The following is a 16644-nucleotide window of genomic DNA, read 5'->3' as shown; positions in this document are numbered from 1 at the left end:
GCGTTCCTCTAGTTCGATATAGTTGTGAGTATCCTTGCGATCATCCATGGAGTAACTGGAACCGTTCGTCCTCATTGTGTATCGTGTGTATGTTGATGTGAATCGCCATCTGAAGTGCAAAATAGTGATCGGTTGTACCCAATAGCGGGCTTTTTGAATTCTTCACGCAAGCTCAACATTCAAAATACACCATCATTTAGCTTAGCAGATACGAGTCCACGCAAGGTTGAGACAGCAAATCACCCAAAATATCAGCGAAGCCAAAATTGTGTCACCATATGACCGTCTGCAACTCCAACAGTCATTCTATGGCGCAAATGTTCGAGCCGATCTGGGTGGTTGGGAAAGTCCTGTAGTGGAAGAGCAAATTCGTTTCGTTTGCTATCTTATAGCTCACGGAATGGTACCTAATCAAACTTAAATGTTGTTCTTTTTCTCGTGGAATTTTCCTGTAAAGAAATTTAGTAGAGGCGGGCGAACTATGGATCTGTATAGTAATGTCGATGAAGGAAGTATTCGAATCTGTGCCAAATCATCGATATGTGAGTCGGGCATTTTTTGTTTGTCGAACATAGATGTTTATAGATGAAATAACGATGGGTATTACACGTGGATTATTTTGGAAGTGTTTGTTGATCATTTGACTTCATAGATGTTTATAGATGAATTAACGATGGATACACCACGTGGATTGTTTTAGAAATGCTTGTTGAGTGGGGTCTGGAAGATGAAGTTCATCCAGAGAGTGAAATCTGGACCAGAAATGATAGAAACCTAGGTTTCCATTCTTATCTTCCGAGTTCACATAAACTTCTGCACTGAGAAACTATCAACCAAACAACACGACTTTTCTTCCGCGCCTCCACACTAAAACATAACACAAAAACACCAACACATACACAACTCGACCGCTGGTCTTCGCACGTTTAGGCGTAATGAGAAGCGGTCGCGATATCAAAGAACGCCGTCGATCCTGGATAGATCCGGAGCCACTCGAAACACGCAGCTCACTCGTTTTACTACGAGTGGATCTGTGAATACAACTAAATCTACTGCACAGCTCTGCATGGTCGCTAGCAAAAAACAACAACACAGCACAAACAAAGATATTATGTTTTCGTAGCCCGTTACCGATTTCACCATTTTTCATATAACGCCGATTGAGACAGTCTATTTTTGATCCGAGGCAACCTTTGACACCCGCTGAAGATATCATTTATCCAACGCACCAGAAAACTCAGGCATGAAGAAAAAACGGAACCTGCTACCCAGACGCTCGCGCACAACATGTAGCGGCCCGCGGCAGTAGCTTCAGCTCGCGCAATGTGGGGACATCCATCTCGAACCCATTCAAAGCGTTCCGAATCTGAATCCCGAAGCCAAAATATCGGGATTTTTCGGCCTAAGTAGCGACACTAAGCAAAGAGTGTTGCCTTTACCTATTAGATATAGTTATATTGAAACATTTCGATATGCCAAAATTTCCATATGTAAGATAATGAGTCCACCTACATTTTGTTCATTCATTGAGACGTTGGTACACGCGACGCGGTAACGCGTTCCTTTTTCGCCACGAATGACTGCGTTATTAACAAAATCAACCAGGTTGCGCAAAACTTCAACGACTGGCTAGTCGCCTGAAGGAGAAAAGAGTGCGAGTGTCGTCTACCTAGGGCATCTAGATCTTTTTAATAATATTGTTTCGTATTGATCATATTGTCTTGTTCAAAATCAAGCTAAAACGAAATTTCTTGCCTGACAACATTTCTTGTCTCACAGCAGCCGGTGTCCGAGTTAGGGATCATATGTGGAGAACGATTCACTTCTGACTTGTCGAGAAGTGACAAATCCAAGTTACGAAGAAGTCCTTCAATTCTGGCTTTACGTTTGAGTTAATATTAATACCTGTGGGTAGAGATCGCATGGTTTGCTCTACCTAGGCAGGATAATACTACTAGAATTTTAAATACCATCAGTATGCGACGATTGGCTTTCTTACTTCGATAATACATTAGTCTGAAGTAATGACTTTCTACTTAGCGAATCGAAGAGCATCACACAAGCACACATGACTCACAGATCTCATCGTTGATGTGCTGCCACCATCCGCTGGCTGCTAATACATTCTGAAGTCTCTTCAAGAATTTCTTCAAGTGATATCAGCATTTTACGACCGCTTTCTATGAGCGACGAAGGAAGAATAACAGTGGATGATGATGTACGCCAAAAATTCGACTTTGAAGAGAATGATGTGTTGATTTGCTTTTTAAGCAAGTAGTTAACGCTTACTAGCTTCTTTAAGTAACCGCCTAGGAACAGATCGCAAAACTCGGGAGGGTTGTGTTCTATCTATTGATTCTGCTACTTTTTAACGTCTTTTTAGATGCACGTTATCAAATCATTGAAATATCACAGTTTGTATACCATCCGCTTGCCACTGGCGAATAATGTCTTTCGTCTCATCAGCAGAATTGAGTACAAATACCTAATATAATACGAGGATGAATAACGCTCGCCGTTGGTCATTACCACTTTCCTGGTTTTCAGCTAACTGCGCCAAATCGACCCCCTGATGAGCAAACACTGATTGTAGCAACAGCCATCGATGTTTCCATTTATCAAGCCGTGACCACGGATACCTCACTGCCCACAGCCGCTGAGCTGTAACCATGGATACCCTACTGCTCACGGCCGCTAATAATGCGAATTTTTTCCGTTTCATAGGTGACTTCATCAAGTTGACTCCCATTATTTGAGGCTGTCGAGCTCTGTGAATGGACAAGCGATCGGCAAACCGCAAACAATCCAATAACCACATCTGCCACACAAAACACGGAAATTTGAGAAAGCGTTATGGAAACTGGAGAAGGCGTCAGGATGAACCATTGTCTTCACATCCAAGTGCGCAGATCTCCAACAGGGTCAGATGTTTTCTCGAATCGACTATCGGCGTGCTGTAACCTTTCATGTGGTGCCAACCTACAACGAACTAACTGAACTGTTGGTCTACCTAAAGTATCATGGTGCCGTTTTTCAACTTATGAACTAAAATATCTTCATTACGAGTAGTACTTCCGTACGAGATGGACAAGGCATGTAGTAAATAAAAGTATACATATACAAATCAGATTTGTAAAAAAGCTAGATAAAATCACCCGTAATCGCTCAGTGAATTTTCTGTCTACTCTTAGCGACAAACTCCGCGGTACGGTGAATTTGTGTGCAATAGATTTTCTTCTAGTATCAGTTGTACGAACGGACCCATCGCCTGTAGAATCTGCTTGTTTGTCTGTTCACGCCGCATTATCGGGAGAAACGCCGGCCATACGGTATCGGATGCCTTGCCACTCCTGGTGGTGTTCAACGCCGCTAGATGTGTTCGTCCGTGAAATGCGCAGTAGACTGCTGGTGAGCTGGTCCAAACGAAAATAGCAGCATGAACAGCAGGCAATAATTCAAGCAAAACTGGCACAAAGCGTCGGCCGCCTATCTGCTGCATCGCTAAAAGATAATTCCGTGCCAAATACCATCTAGTTGACTTTACCGACTGAGAAATTGCGTAGACAACCTGCCTGCTGCTGACCCTTCGCGGACGTTACCGAACAACGACACCTTGCAGCTCCAACCCGACTACCCATATTACCGATGACGAAGTGACTGCAGACAACGCTGTTGTAGCCGACGAAACCACTGCGTCACTATCATAATCGCCGACGAAAGATTCGCGAAGGTTCGCAGCATCACAAGGTCCAATGAATAGCAGATGAGTCATCGAAATCGACACAATGTGGAATTGGCTGGCAGCCTCCAGGAACGGGTCCGCTCAATAGCAGGAGCCGCACGAATTGCGCATCGGGCACTAATTACGTAAAGCACTGTGCTAACACTGATAAAAAAAAAAAAAAAACGAAAGGCGTAGCTCAAAAACACTAGAAATGCTAAACGCAGCTTGTAGATTGAAGAATGTAGAGCTGAACGGGTGAACAGCAATGGTTGCAGATTTTCAGGATAGTTAAAACCGTGGTAGTTGTAGTGATATAATGCAGGTAGACCCGCGTCGGCCCGTGAACAACCTGATGACGTTTTGCTTCATTGGTAGAACTACACTGCGCAACTATTACATTTATCAGCATCGGCCTCTCCGACGAGCCCAATTAGATCGGATTCGTTGGATCTTCTATAGGAAACGTCGTGCGATAGACTGCTGAGACGCTAGCTGGTAGGCGGCACGAACACGCACGATCCGAGGTCAATCGCTGAACCACCCACCCGCTTCCTCGCTATGTGATAGCGGCTAAGGCGACAAAAATCAGCATATAGGCAGACATAGATCGATACACACCGACACAAAAAGAAACCAGAAAGAACGCAGGCCTGTGGGAGCGACAGCGATGTTGGCCGAAGCCACACGCGGTTATGGTGAGCACTATAAAGACGGCCAATTTTTGAAGCACGTTCTTCAGAACAGCTCGAAATCAATCACTAATTCGAAAAATTATAGTGTACAAATTGTAGCTAGAGAGTTCAGTGGCATAGAATACGTTGATTACTAATAAACACAATTGCTATCTGAATTATATATACATAAAAACCATATTGATGATACTATTCGTCTGAACGAACACGTCCGACCATCTTTGGGCGAAGGTTAGCTCGGACTTACCAAAACCAATGATGTCACACAATCGTATTTGCTTAGGCTGGAATAAGTGGAAGAATCTAGGTTGTCTGGGAGTACACCCTGTCTCACGGTCTGGGTACCTATAGCTCGCTTGCTGGTTCGTCCATATCAGCTTACCAAAACGTCCCAGCCTTCTTAAGATCGTTCCGTTCGGTGACGATATGGATGACGTCACTTCTTGGTTGACTCGGTAAGCCTATACGGCTGTTGCTATGCTGTGAAACACCATGACTAAGCTTCGATGGAGCGAACAATGATGGCAGATATCTTACTAAGCCTAACGAGGTCTGTAATATTCACGAACATCGCTAAACCTTTTACGTACTGCTTAATGAAGGTATGTATAGATGATCAAATATGTTCAGGATGCATACAAGGTTGATTCCACAAACGAGAAACCATTGGTGATATTCCCGTCAGCCATACGAATGGCCGGGAGGGAAATTAAATGAACAAAGAAAGATACAAGTACGCAGCACTGTATATATTCCCTATCTATATCGGTACACTGGCAAACAAACTGGAGGCATTCACATATCACGCAAATATTGCCAATAATATATATCATCTATACGTGTACATATAATATTACAATAGGCGATACTGCCCACTACAACATTGGACGTAATCGAGTAAATAAGTGCGACTAGTTACGTTGTGCTTTAATTACGTTTTGCTCACAGCTTAACGACTTTTGGACGAATTCGCAGATCCATCAAACCGTTTAATATTTCTATGAAATAGCGACGTAAAAGACGTAACCGGACAGCGTGTTTCCGCCGACTCGACGCAATACTACATTCCATCCGGTAAAACATATTGGGATTATTGGTGGATGACCATCTTCATTCCATACTACCTACGAATACCTTGATCATCGATGAATAGCTGGTAAACTAGTAGACACAAAACATGCTCATCTTAACACTATTGGTTGCATGTCGCTTCATCGATCTTACAAGCACCACACATCTTCATCAATTGCCACCGAAGCAATGACTAAACAGGCTAATGCTAAGCCCTATATGAGCGACAGCCGCGCCACCTCCTTTCCACCAACTACGCAGTCGCCCCCATAGTGGTGTGACTATGAAAGAATCCAAGATGGCGCCCTTCCAGCGATTTTAGAAACCACTCGAACAGTATCGAACATGGCCGCAGTCCTGTTAGGGCAAGTGCGGCAACATTTGATAGGATAGTTTTTCCGCCCAGACATGATACGGCATACGCTCATGTAATATAGGCTTACCGCTATATGGATAATTTTTCGATGACGCATGCAACGCTTAGAGAGTTACTATTCATCTGAGTAAATGTCATCGCAGCTATATTGTCTGAGCAGTTAGAAAAAATGTCGTTCGTCTGGCAATGGAAGGTGTGACGTCACCTGCCGAGGCTGAACTGAATGGGAATTTTCCTAAAAGCTTTTGCAGTTTCGTCAGCGTAACGAGGTCAGGTATCAGCCTTAAAAAGCTTCTACTCTCGTCGAAAACATAGGTACGAACCATGGTATACTAACGAAAAATAGTTGCGAGAGTTTGTTAATATAGGCGCAATCGGTCAAAAAGCTTTCGATTGCTGCCATATGGTGTAAAAAGAGCGTTCCAAATGCTACTGGAAAAGAAAGCAAATGATTTTTAATTTTATTCAACCAACTGTAGAAAATAAACAGTCATGCCAAATATACGGCCTATTTTACCAATATGCTCTGGGATTCTGAGAAAAGCATATAGTGATTATTTAAAATAAGCACGCAGTTCTATCGCATCGTCAGCGAATTTATGCCATCCAATAACCGAGTTTCACTTGAACAGACACAACTACTATAAGCGGCATATCGCCGCTCGAACTAATAATTAAACAGGACCTATCTAACCTGAAACAAAAACATAGAGGCAAGATATCTTTTACTAGTTGTTTGAAAACTCACCAAGCTGTCGAGCGAAGCGTTGTACACTGGATCTCAGTCAGTACTACAATGGCTGTCTGCTTGATACCTGCTAATACGAACGGCAGTCCATGTCGGCTGCGGCAAGGGCCCACGATATATACGCCTTACCCATTCGGTTGGCTGTGATTCGCGCCGCCCAAACTATAATCAGATCCACAAGGGCACTGTTAACACAGTCAGTTTTTACATCCACTATAGCAGCATGTATTAGGACTGAAGATGGTAGAGACTAACCGTAGGCCAGTGCAGAATAACCCGTGTGGCGTTATTCCAGCTAGCCGTGAAAAGAGAATAACTGCGTTGGCCTGCACAACTAAATCTTGAACGTATCCGTCATTTTTTAGAAAACTAGCTGCCTGAAAGCTTTTATTTTAGTTTTGTTCATTGCGGGACAGTAAATTCTGTTTGCTCTAGATTCAACGCGATGATGGGGAAATTAGTAAATAAAAAAAATGCCATGATTATAACGATGCAGAAGGAGAAAAACTGCAAGCATTGTGCGCTCCTGAGTTTCTTTCAATCGTAAGGCTCTTAAGTGGGCTTCTGCAAAAAAAAATGGACCAGCCATAGCTCTCATTTAATGCTCTATACCTTAGCCAGAAAGCGGTGGCTGTTTGAGCAGAAACTGAGGCGCCACATTCAGTAAGGATAGACTACAATTTCTAAGGAGAAATTGTAATCTATCGGCGTGACCGCTCCCCATGCTGTCGCCCCTCACTCCGAAATGAGACAGGTAAACTGAAGTTGTACTGTGTATTTGAGTGTATGTATGTATGTGTGCTTGTGCGTGCGAGTAGTACTGTTTGAACGCGCGGTAGTGCGACTTTCCTCCGTTAGAGAAGTTTCCGTCAGCATTGCCATTACAGCCGCGTACCACAACGGCCACCTGTTGCAGCCCTGACAAGAAGCTAACACAGCTGTTGGCTGCTTTTGCCAGAAGCTTAGTTTTCGCAGAAAATTCCTGGTGACAAAAAGAGAAGGCAGACCTTGTTGCCCAACTAGCATTTCTAGCGATTCTTCTTTAGCTAGAAATAATCTTAGAACGCTAGCGGAAAATTGCAAGACATCTGGAAAATTAGCGGTGCATTGGCAGCGATGCCTACAAGAGGGTTATAACAAATGAAGGGTACGTTGATAAAGATGAGTACGGTTTGTCGATAAGAATCTCCGTAGATATCTGTTCGGGCTAAAAACGAAAGCTGTACTTGCGCGTAAGTTAATAGACACTGGAACTAGTGGATAGCTAAAATCCTGTTGCAAATCTGCCGGGACTACTTGTTGGTTTAGAAAAAATACTTTCGACTCTGATATTTGGAATTAATTCACATGGTGTTTGGAAGTAAACGAGACGATAGTGGTGGTGCTGGAACTCTAGTAATTCTGGATGACGGTGGTTTGGTTGAGTATACCGAGAAGGCGGAAGAGGTCGAAGCGTACTTCGAAAAGCCGAGGTGAGCAGTTGAAACTAGAAAAATTTGCTTAGTTATACATTGAAAAGGATAAAAAGTGTTATATTAGATACTATGTTAGACGCAAAGGAATAAAAGCTTGCTAGAGGGTAACCATTGTATGTGTTACTTTATATGTAGATAGGAAAAAATCCCCTTCTTTTATTTCGCATCGGCGCTATGTCGAACTGTTGTGTCAAATCTATGGCTTTTGATTGTTTCCCAATTGTCGAACTGGAGTCCTAATCAGTTTAAGACTAGTATTCTCGTATGCAGAGATTCGCTTGCTGGAATTGCTTTAAAACACCGTCAAGGGGTGTCTGTACAACATCGCATCTGTCCCACAGACCGTCTTTAACAGTTTATGCCAGTGAGTGCTGACAATTGCGATAAGCCTTCTTCCTGAAATCGGCACTTTTTTCCCAAAAGGCAGCGAATCATATTCTAGCGTAAATTATGCAACCCATCTTTTTATTATATAGTATACACAGAACGTAGACTTCGAATTAACGCTACTACGTATAATCCAGACAATGATATCGCACAATTTATAGATTCACGTATGTTGATGCACTTCATGGATCAAGTTAGAAGTAAGTGAATGCAAAAAATTTTTGGATTAATTGGTCAATCTACACTTAACTTAATCGTATATAGTTTTCTTAGGATACGAATAATGAAATGTCCTACTACTGCAACTGTAAGAAGAAAATACAGAAGACGAAGTTACAATGTTGTTACGTCGTATATGATATAATGAAATACGTCGTATAATTATTCACAATTAAAGCTTTCGTACTTACTAAAACTTACGTGTTAGCTGATCCTAATTAAATGATGCCTATATTCTCTGATTGCTGATTTATCTGCGTTGCTGTCCTTATTACGTTATTTTTACTCTGGCAAATGTCGTACACACCGTGGATTACTATCACATATTCTACACAAGTTAACTGACCCAAATTTTCCCTGATCTAACATAAGGACAAATGAGTAAGAATCTTCGGAAGATTAGCTAGTAGCTAGAACGCGTAGGGCAAAACCTATCCACGTAAGCACCACATAAACATACATAGAATACGATATTGGCTTGTCCGAGGTCCGATACGGTCTGTATTTTTTTTAACCTATTCTAACGGAACTTACCGTCGTAAACGGATAGTCAAAGACTATTACAAAGCGCCATTTCCCTCGATGAGTGCTGTTGCTAAGCGTTCATGAATCCATTAATTATTTTGTTAACTGTCTCGGATAATTAGAAAAACAAAATAACAATAATATTAATTATTAATAATAATAATTAATAAATAATAATAAAAAAACAGCATATATATATAACACTCAGTGTAGCTGTAAGGTTCCACACATTTGTACTATTTCTTTGAGCTTTTTTCAATAATTCCAAGTACGTCAATCGCCTTAATTATGTTTATTATGTTAATTATGGTCGATTCCTCAGCTAACCTAACAAGGAAATGTAAGAGAAAAAATTATACCATATTTTTTCTATAAATAAATACACAAGATTCAATTTATCCACACATCCGTCATATTTTCATCATCGTTTCTCAAGCTAGAAAAGCACCATTTCAGCACTCAAGTAAATGCCACTGAGCAACGCCGTCGACTTGCAAAATGGATACGGGTTTTTGACAATGCAAATATTCATCTAGCTATAGTAAGTACTTACATCATCCCACATTTTATATGTCATCTTTTGAATATACACTCTGCTGAATTGTGAGTTGCGGTCAAATTTAAATTATTACAAGGTTACAGACAACTTGAACCCCTTTTGGTGCTGTACCACCCATGTTACTCGAGAAGCACTTGCTTTGTGCATTTCAGAGAATCTTGTTCCTCAAAAAGCATATTTCACTCTAAGTGGCTGCTAATACTACCCACCCGTGCGGTATGAAGTTCTCTCTGGGGTGTTGTAGAGGCAGGGGCTGATAATAGCGCGACGACCGTGGCCACAAGAGCACGTAAGAGCCGATTAATCTAGCGCCATCTGCGGTTATATTAAGTGGTGTCAATCTGTTCAAACGGTGACAACTGTAAAGCGGCAGGGTAAGCACAACAGCAGGGTCATCCATGTTATCGCCATCACCACAAAGAGGGTCAATCAATGAGCTAGTCGGGATTTAGCTATGCGGAGTATAGACGGATTTTGAAACAGCCCACGCAGAGCTTCTTACTGCTCAAATAGTAGGCCCATTCAATGTAAGACGAAGGGGACGGAGACTGATTTATTTGTTTCAAAACCGTATTTGAACGTGCGAGGGTGAAAATGTAAATGAACATTACTCTAGATAATGGGCAGTTAGCTACTTTACTCATATGCGTCGGAAGTTAAGTGATGAAACCGTTCAACGCTACGACGATAAAAATGCCTGTCTTTTCTGCTCTATTTAAAATCGACTTTAGGGGTTAACGATCAACGTAATTAGAGATAATCGACACCCTTACAGAGGAAGGTCGATTTATAATATTTTATACATAACATTTTTAACGCAAAACGATCAATGTGTGCAGCAATCTTAGAACCGCATGTCATAATCGAATAAATATAAATAGACTTTGATAACTTCTATTAATCCATTTGATCCATTTGTTTTAAAGTGCCTAGAAATATATTGATCGCAGAACTGCTAGATATCCTTACCTGGTAAAATTGTACTTCAGGAGATCTCACTGCTCAGCGAAATGTTGGGCGAACCCACAAGGGGCAAACGGAAAAGGTTAGGCCAAAAGTGTTCCATTCTGGAAGTGATTCAGGTGCTAGAGAACCTAGAATTAAAGAAGGCAACGATGCCGAATAGGATTCAGAATGAACAACCTGAGCCCGCCGTGGGGCTGGCGCCGTCCTCAACGGCTTTTTTCAACGAATATCTTAATTCCGGACCGCTTCCTTCTTATTCCCGAGACGCAACGCTTCTCGTTATCTCAAAAAAAACAAAGGCGATCCAACCAACTAACGTCGTGGCGCAAAAATCTTGAAGACAAACGTCTGCTGTAGACTTCTCCCGTATTATCTGGTGAGGAGACTAAAGGGGTCTTTAAAATGTCAGTGCTATAATTTCGACAACATACCTACGCAGTGATTGTATACTTCAAAGCTGCCTTCGACTCCATCCCAAAATTTAGCCTGATGCAGAAAGGCCTTGATATATTCGTGCTCAATACTTAGGCCTTACCCATTGTCCCTATTAACCGCTTTGTGATTTTTGACCTCGAAGTTGCGTTAATTTTCACTTACGGAGTGAGTTCAATTTGAGATGACCTCGCAGTAGAGAATTTCGGGTAGAACAAAGGTTTCGGTTCCCAAAAAAGCGTTGAGACTGCAAGCAACCTGTAGTAGCCTTGTCTACTTTTTGGCGGCGACGCCACCATTCGCTAAGAACTTTCGTCGCCGTTTCAGCTTATAGTCAATCTTAGGACATCAGAAAAGCTTAGTAAAATAGGATTGAAAGTTCATGCGCATTGATCCCGAACTACATCAAACGAAAACCATGATGGACAAGACCTGCAAACCATTTGATCTGTCTAGCAGACATGTAATGGCGCGTTATGAACTGCACAATTTTCACTTTCGCCTATGCAGAATGCAGGAATTCCACAAACTTAATGAGTATTGTACCGTGTGATCTATATTATGCTTCCTGCTCACTTACCACAAGTTCAATCGCTGGGCAATAAGTTTAGTAATCAATTGAAAAATGGCAGTATTATGGTATATTATGACGTAATCATGAATAGGGTCTAAGTAAATAACTCCGTGAACCTTAAGCCGAAAATACCAGGAACTGCCCTATGACATTAGCTTTAGCCAGAGTTGTGAAACCGCCACATGTATGATATAAGATGACATATAAAGTTCAACATGCTAAATATACCAAATTGGTATAAATGTATATGTATATATTTCAAGTGTTTGGAATGCCACCTGATCTATTACTTATTTCGATCTTAATATTGTCTTCTTTAATCAATGGGTATTTCGAGTAATCGACATAGGTGCAACTTAAGAAATGCGGCTAATTTTATTAAGAAGCTTTTCAAAGGCAATACTCTACACCGTATTATGGTATTTGATATTTCATGGGTTAACATTGATGCCGTACGGTAGTCGAAGCAACGGAATAGCTCAGCAGATGTAAGCGGCTAGCCCTAGGTTGCTGAATTTCTCACTACGACACGACTCTACGATATTTAATGATTTAGTTGAAGATCTACGTATAACTTACATTTGAATATATAATCCATAAAAGACACATAACCGCACAAAAACAACTTTGATCTCTCGTCTGATCGTGTGTAGTCACTACTGACAATAGCTAACGGTGCTATGAAATCATGTATATATATTTAGAAACACATAAACATAAGTAAACATTTAAAAAATTGATGAACATTTTTCGGTTGCTTATAGTAATTTTAGTGGCATTAAGGAGTAGGAATACCTAAATAATAGGTATCGAGGCTGACGTTTTCCAGAAAAATTTACGTAGCTTTTTGTTTGAACCAGTGTGCTTCTGTTTGCCTTTTCCATGCGTAGAATTTAAAACGCTGCTGTCAAGGGCTTAAAAGGCGTCGCGTATGCTGCCAACAGAAATTGTTCCTAACTGAAAAATCATCGAAAAGCGGTTTTCATGGAAAGAAAAACGACGCCTGAAAGTCACTCACTGTTTACAGGGGTGTCAGTCATTTTAAAAATGATTCGAGTGATCTGACTCTCAAACACTACTCTTAGCTAACTGGTCTTAGTAACTAAGGACGTAGTTTGTCGAAGACAAACATTCATGCTAGTTCTTCAGTCAATTAATTATTAGAATTATTGAGCTTATTGTGTTTCAGAAGGACCCCGGCTATTTGTTCGCGTATCATTTATTGGGGTGGCACGGAGATTAGTCGGCATGTAGTCGTTGCTTTGACATTGAACAATATAGGGCTCAGGAACAAAATCAAATGTAGCTGTACATGATGATGCCTCATAAGCTAGAAGCTTAGAGTTGTAAATTAAGTATTTAGCAAACCAAAGACTGCAATTGAAAAAGACTGCAGAGAACGCACAATGTCATTATGGGTAGGTTTGCGCCAATTAGAAAAACGATAATTTTGCCCGTTTCAACCGAACAATTGGATATCTTTGAATCTAGATCCATTGAAGGCCGGCACTCTGCTGACAAGTACGTACCCATATCGAGATGATAGATGTCGATTTAACTGTCTCATTGTATGATACCAGTAAGCATTTATATCAGCAAAGATAGGGACAGCACTCTACTGACTGTCTGCAGTGTTTCAGAAATCGCATTTCGGTGTCCCTACGCAAAAATTAGCACTATGAGCCACCGTCGGTTTCAACACGTCCGATTAAGTATTCTACGTTTTTCTACAATTTTTTTTTAAGATTAGGTAATGTAAGTTTGAAACCGAAATGAGGTTAATCATACTCCATCAAACTCAATCAATTACAGTTATAAGTCACATTACCTTAACCTTTTAAAAATCATGTTAGACCTATAGGATGCAACAAGCAACATAACGCCGAAACTAAGCCATCCTTTAAGTTACTTGCAGTTGAAAAGATACTTCCCTATTTATATGAGTTCTAATATGTATACCGGCATGTAGGTGCAATAAATGAAATATAAAATGAACATTCAATGCGGCCGATTCTCTAAAATGTGACCAAAAAATATTCAGCAAACTTTTTACAAAAATAATGTATTGACCCTCGGATATATTCGTGTGGAGCGATTATGTATATATATATATATATATATATATATAATATCAAGGTAAGGACTCTTCGATGAGTCTAAACCGCGGGCAGGACCGCTGGCAATTGTCTCGCCAATCACAGTTGCTTATGGTAACAATATTAGCCGTGGGCCTTAGTGAATTCACGTTTGTGGGTTACTGCGGCGACAAGGTGTCGCGAGAGAAGTTGAGCTATCGAGAAAATTGGCTATGTTTTTTCTACATGCGTTTTATTTTATACGAATAGTGTACCTTATACATACGTATCGTTTGGTTGGGTTTGAACAAACGATTACTTTCTAGTTATATAGTACTACGGCCACATGGAAAATAATTCCAGGCAAGTGTGAGATTATCCGATCCACTAGGGCAAGATCAATTGGTGGTTTATCTAATAATTTCATTCTAGATAGAACGCGTTTCCGATTACCCAGTTCACCGTTATCCACCATGCACGGGTACGATGACCACCGAAAGAGTTTTATATCGTGTTCTTCATTTGATGATCATATTTACAAAGCCAATTACTCGTTATCTTTCTGTGTAACATGTACAGAGGTCTGATTGTAAACGGTATTACGAGGTTGCACCATTCATCCACCTTTTCGGTAGCTTTATTGTGTAGTTGTTGTCACCAAGGAGATTTAATTCGTGCACATTTGAACCACGTCATTCCACCTTAATTTAACGTTTAGCAGCTGACAGAAAAAAAAAAAAACATAAAGCATTTAAGCATTCTTTTCTGGTTCCATTTAGCTGAATCTTTTAGCCATGTGCTTACACTAGCTACACAGGAATTATTATCATCAATATCATGAAAACCATCCACTGTTTCAGTTGTTCAATTGAATATTTCGCTAATTTGGATTTGCAGTTTGTTAGATGCGTCGGATATGTAGAAACGCGGATCCATTGACATAATTTAATTTAGGGCCATTTCCTCCATCAGCCGCTTTTCTTATTCATCGATGCGTCTGCAATCACCGATACCGCAGCAACAACTGTTTCTCTGTTATACGTATGTGATAGAGTTATAATGACAACGGTAGTAGCAACCACCGATATAAGAGTAGAAGTAAGTTACGTACAATTTCCTCATTATTGCCCTTTACCTATAAGCACGTTTCTGCAACTGGAAAGTCAACAGCGGCGATCATTGTCACCACTTCTCAACTTCTACCCTACGTACATACAACAGCAGCAAACTTCTATTGGCGGAAGAATTTCTGTTCATTTGCAAATATCTGCTACTTTTTCTGTTAGACTATTACTACTACTACCAGCAAATCATTATGTAGCTGGACACATGAGCATTTTATTACGTTTACTAGATGGGCTACACTGCTTGAGCGCCGCTGTCGTCGTGTATAGGTAAAAATAGACGAAGCAAGGTAACAGGCTTTCTCTGGTTCGCCTCGGTACTTCATCATTACTCATCATGTTAGTACAACGGGATAGCAATCTGTCCACAGATTTGCCACGCGACCGACCTTTACCTTACCTAGTCGGAGTAACCCCCTTGACTAGGTGTAGGCCTGCTTGCATCTTACTGAGCATATAGTTCACGACTTCATGCGCGTAAAGAAGAGGTAAGAACTAAGGTAGTGTTGTGGGCCCCTTTTTCCTGTCGTATTTGTTACATGTACCAATAGGCATACAATGCCTCTTCGATGGCAAACACGATGTGTGTGTGTGTGCTTATATTGACAAAGTAATAACACAGCAGTGAGGCACTTCAGCGCAATAGCGGTGCGGCGTATTAAGCAAATTCATTTGGATTGAGAGAATAGCAGCATTGGTTTGTGCTACATGGCGAGCGTTATATATACATATATAGTTTTTATGTCGTTTTATTATAATATATTGTTATGCTGACAATAAATTGTTAAGCGTCTACAGAACTGGGACCGCAATATTACATTGTTCCTTGATATTTGATTGCTACAGGAGCGGTGTGTTAATGGATCGGAAGTCGCTTTTATAGTCGGCTTAGCTAACATCTGGCTATTAGTTGATGACACGCTAAATCATCGATGTATATTAGAAGTTATATTAGTTCATACAATAACCTGTTTCTTACGTAGCGGAAATGCTGTTTGTATTATGTAATGTTGCCTTGATAACTACGTACAGGCGTGTGAGGCCTTTGGTGGATAATCGTAAAACTAAATTCAATCATCATTTTGATCACTTTCTAGGATTCCGTGGCTACACTTTCTAAGTTTTGCTTTCTAAGTTTATAAGTTTTTGAGTTTCTACTGCTAGGTGTACTATAATTTCGAACGGTGTGCGGCTAAACATGAATAGCACCGATAAAAATTTCAACTGTTCACCACTCGCTTTGTAGAACAGAACCGCTCTATAGAATACGACAAGCCGACGCGCCGTGGGGCACGTTTCGACTCACGAACGCAATGCAACAAGGTCATCGCTTAATGGGCCAAGTAGACGCAGTACCTGTTCGGCAGGTTCTTCTTCTTCTTTTTCTTTTTTTTTTTTTTATAATGCTAATACTACAAACGCATTTCGGAAGTAATGCGAATAACTATCTATTTTCTTGGAACTTTACTCCAAACGTTTGATGCAAGATGTTTCAAAAAGACTCTCTTTTTTCATCGAAAACAGACAAGATCTCCAAGAGTTTCCCGAATTAATGGTCAGTGTGGCCTTTATAATAAATAACAGTACCTTGTGCATTAATTGACGTGCAAAAACAACTGCGACCCTAAGAAGCGCGTGTCGTCTTCGCCACGTGCTGAAGTTACGCATATATATGACTTGCGTAAAACAAGCTAAAC

At 40.8% G+C, this 16644-nt stretch overlaps 1 protein-coding gene and 1 long non-coding RNA gene across 4 annotated transcripts in view; one reads left to right on the top strand and one right to left on the bottom strand.

Annotated features, from left to right (window-relative positions):
* LOC111259196 (uncharacterized) overlaps nucleotides 1–7345 on the bottom strand; it is a 40036-nt gene extending 32691 nt beyond the window's left edge. For both annotated transcript variants that reach the window (XR_002679480.2, XR_002679481.2), the window contains exon 1: nucleotides 6612–7345. This is a non-coding gene — a long non-coding RNA (uncharacterized LOC111259196). The remainder of the gene's footprint in view (nucleotides 1–6611) is intronic.
* Nucleotides 7346–7580: 235 nt separating this feature from the next.
* Nucleotides 7581–16644, top strand: part of LOC111259193 (tetratricopeptide repeat protein 39A) — a 32018-nt gene continuing 22954 nt past the window's right edge. Inside the window, exon 1 of one of the 2 annotated variants that reach the window (XM_086967785.1) lies at nucleotides 7581–8083. In XM_086967785.1, coding sequence (XP_086823911.1) covers nucleotides 8017–8083 — 67 coding nt within the window. In that variant the 5' untranslated portion in view covers nucleotides 7581–8016. Of the gene's footprint in view, nucleotides 8084–15403; nucleotides 15436–16644 lie in introns of those variants that run through there. The other variant, XM_086967789.1, reaches the window with a different exon arrangement.

This window comes from Varroa jacobsoni, unplaced genomic scaffold, assembly GCF_002532875.2.
Source record: "Varroa jacobsoni isolate VJ856 unplaced genomic scaffold, vjacob_1.0 scaffold_304, whole genome shotgun sequence".
Classification (NCBI taxonomy): Eukaryota; Metazoa; Arthropoda; class Arachnida; order Mesostigmata; family Varroidae; genus Varroa; species Varroa jacobsoni.
The sequence above is the reverse complement of the archived record's forward strand: the minus strand, read 5'-3'. Positions and strand labels throughout refer to the sequence as shown.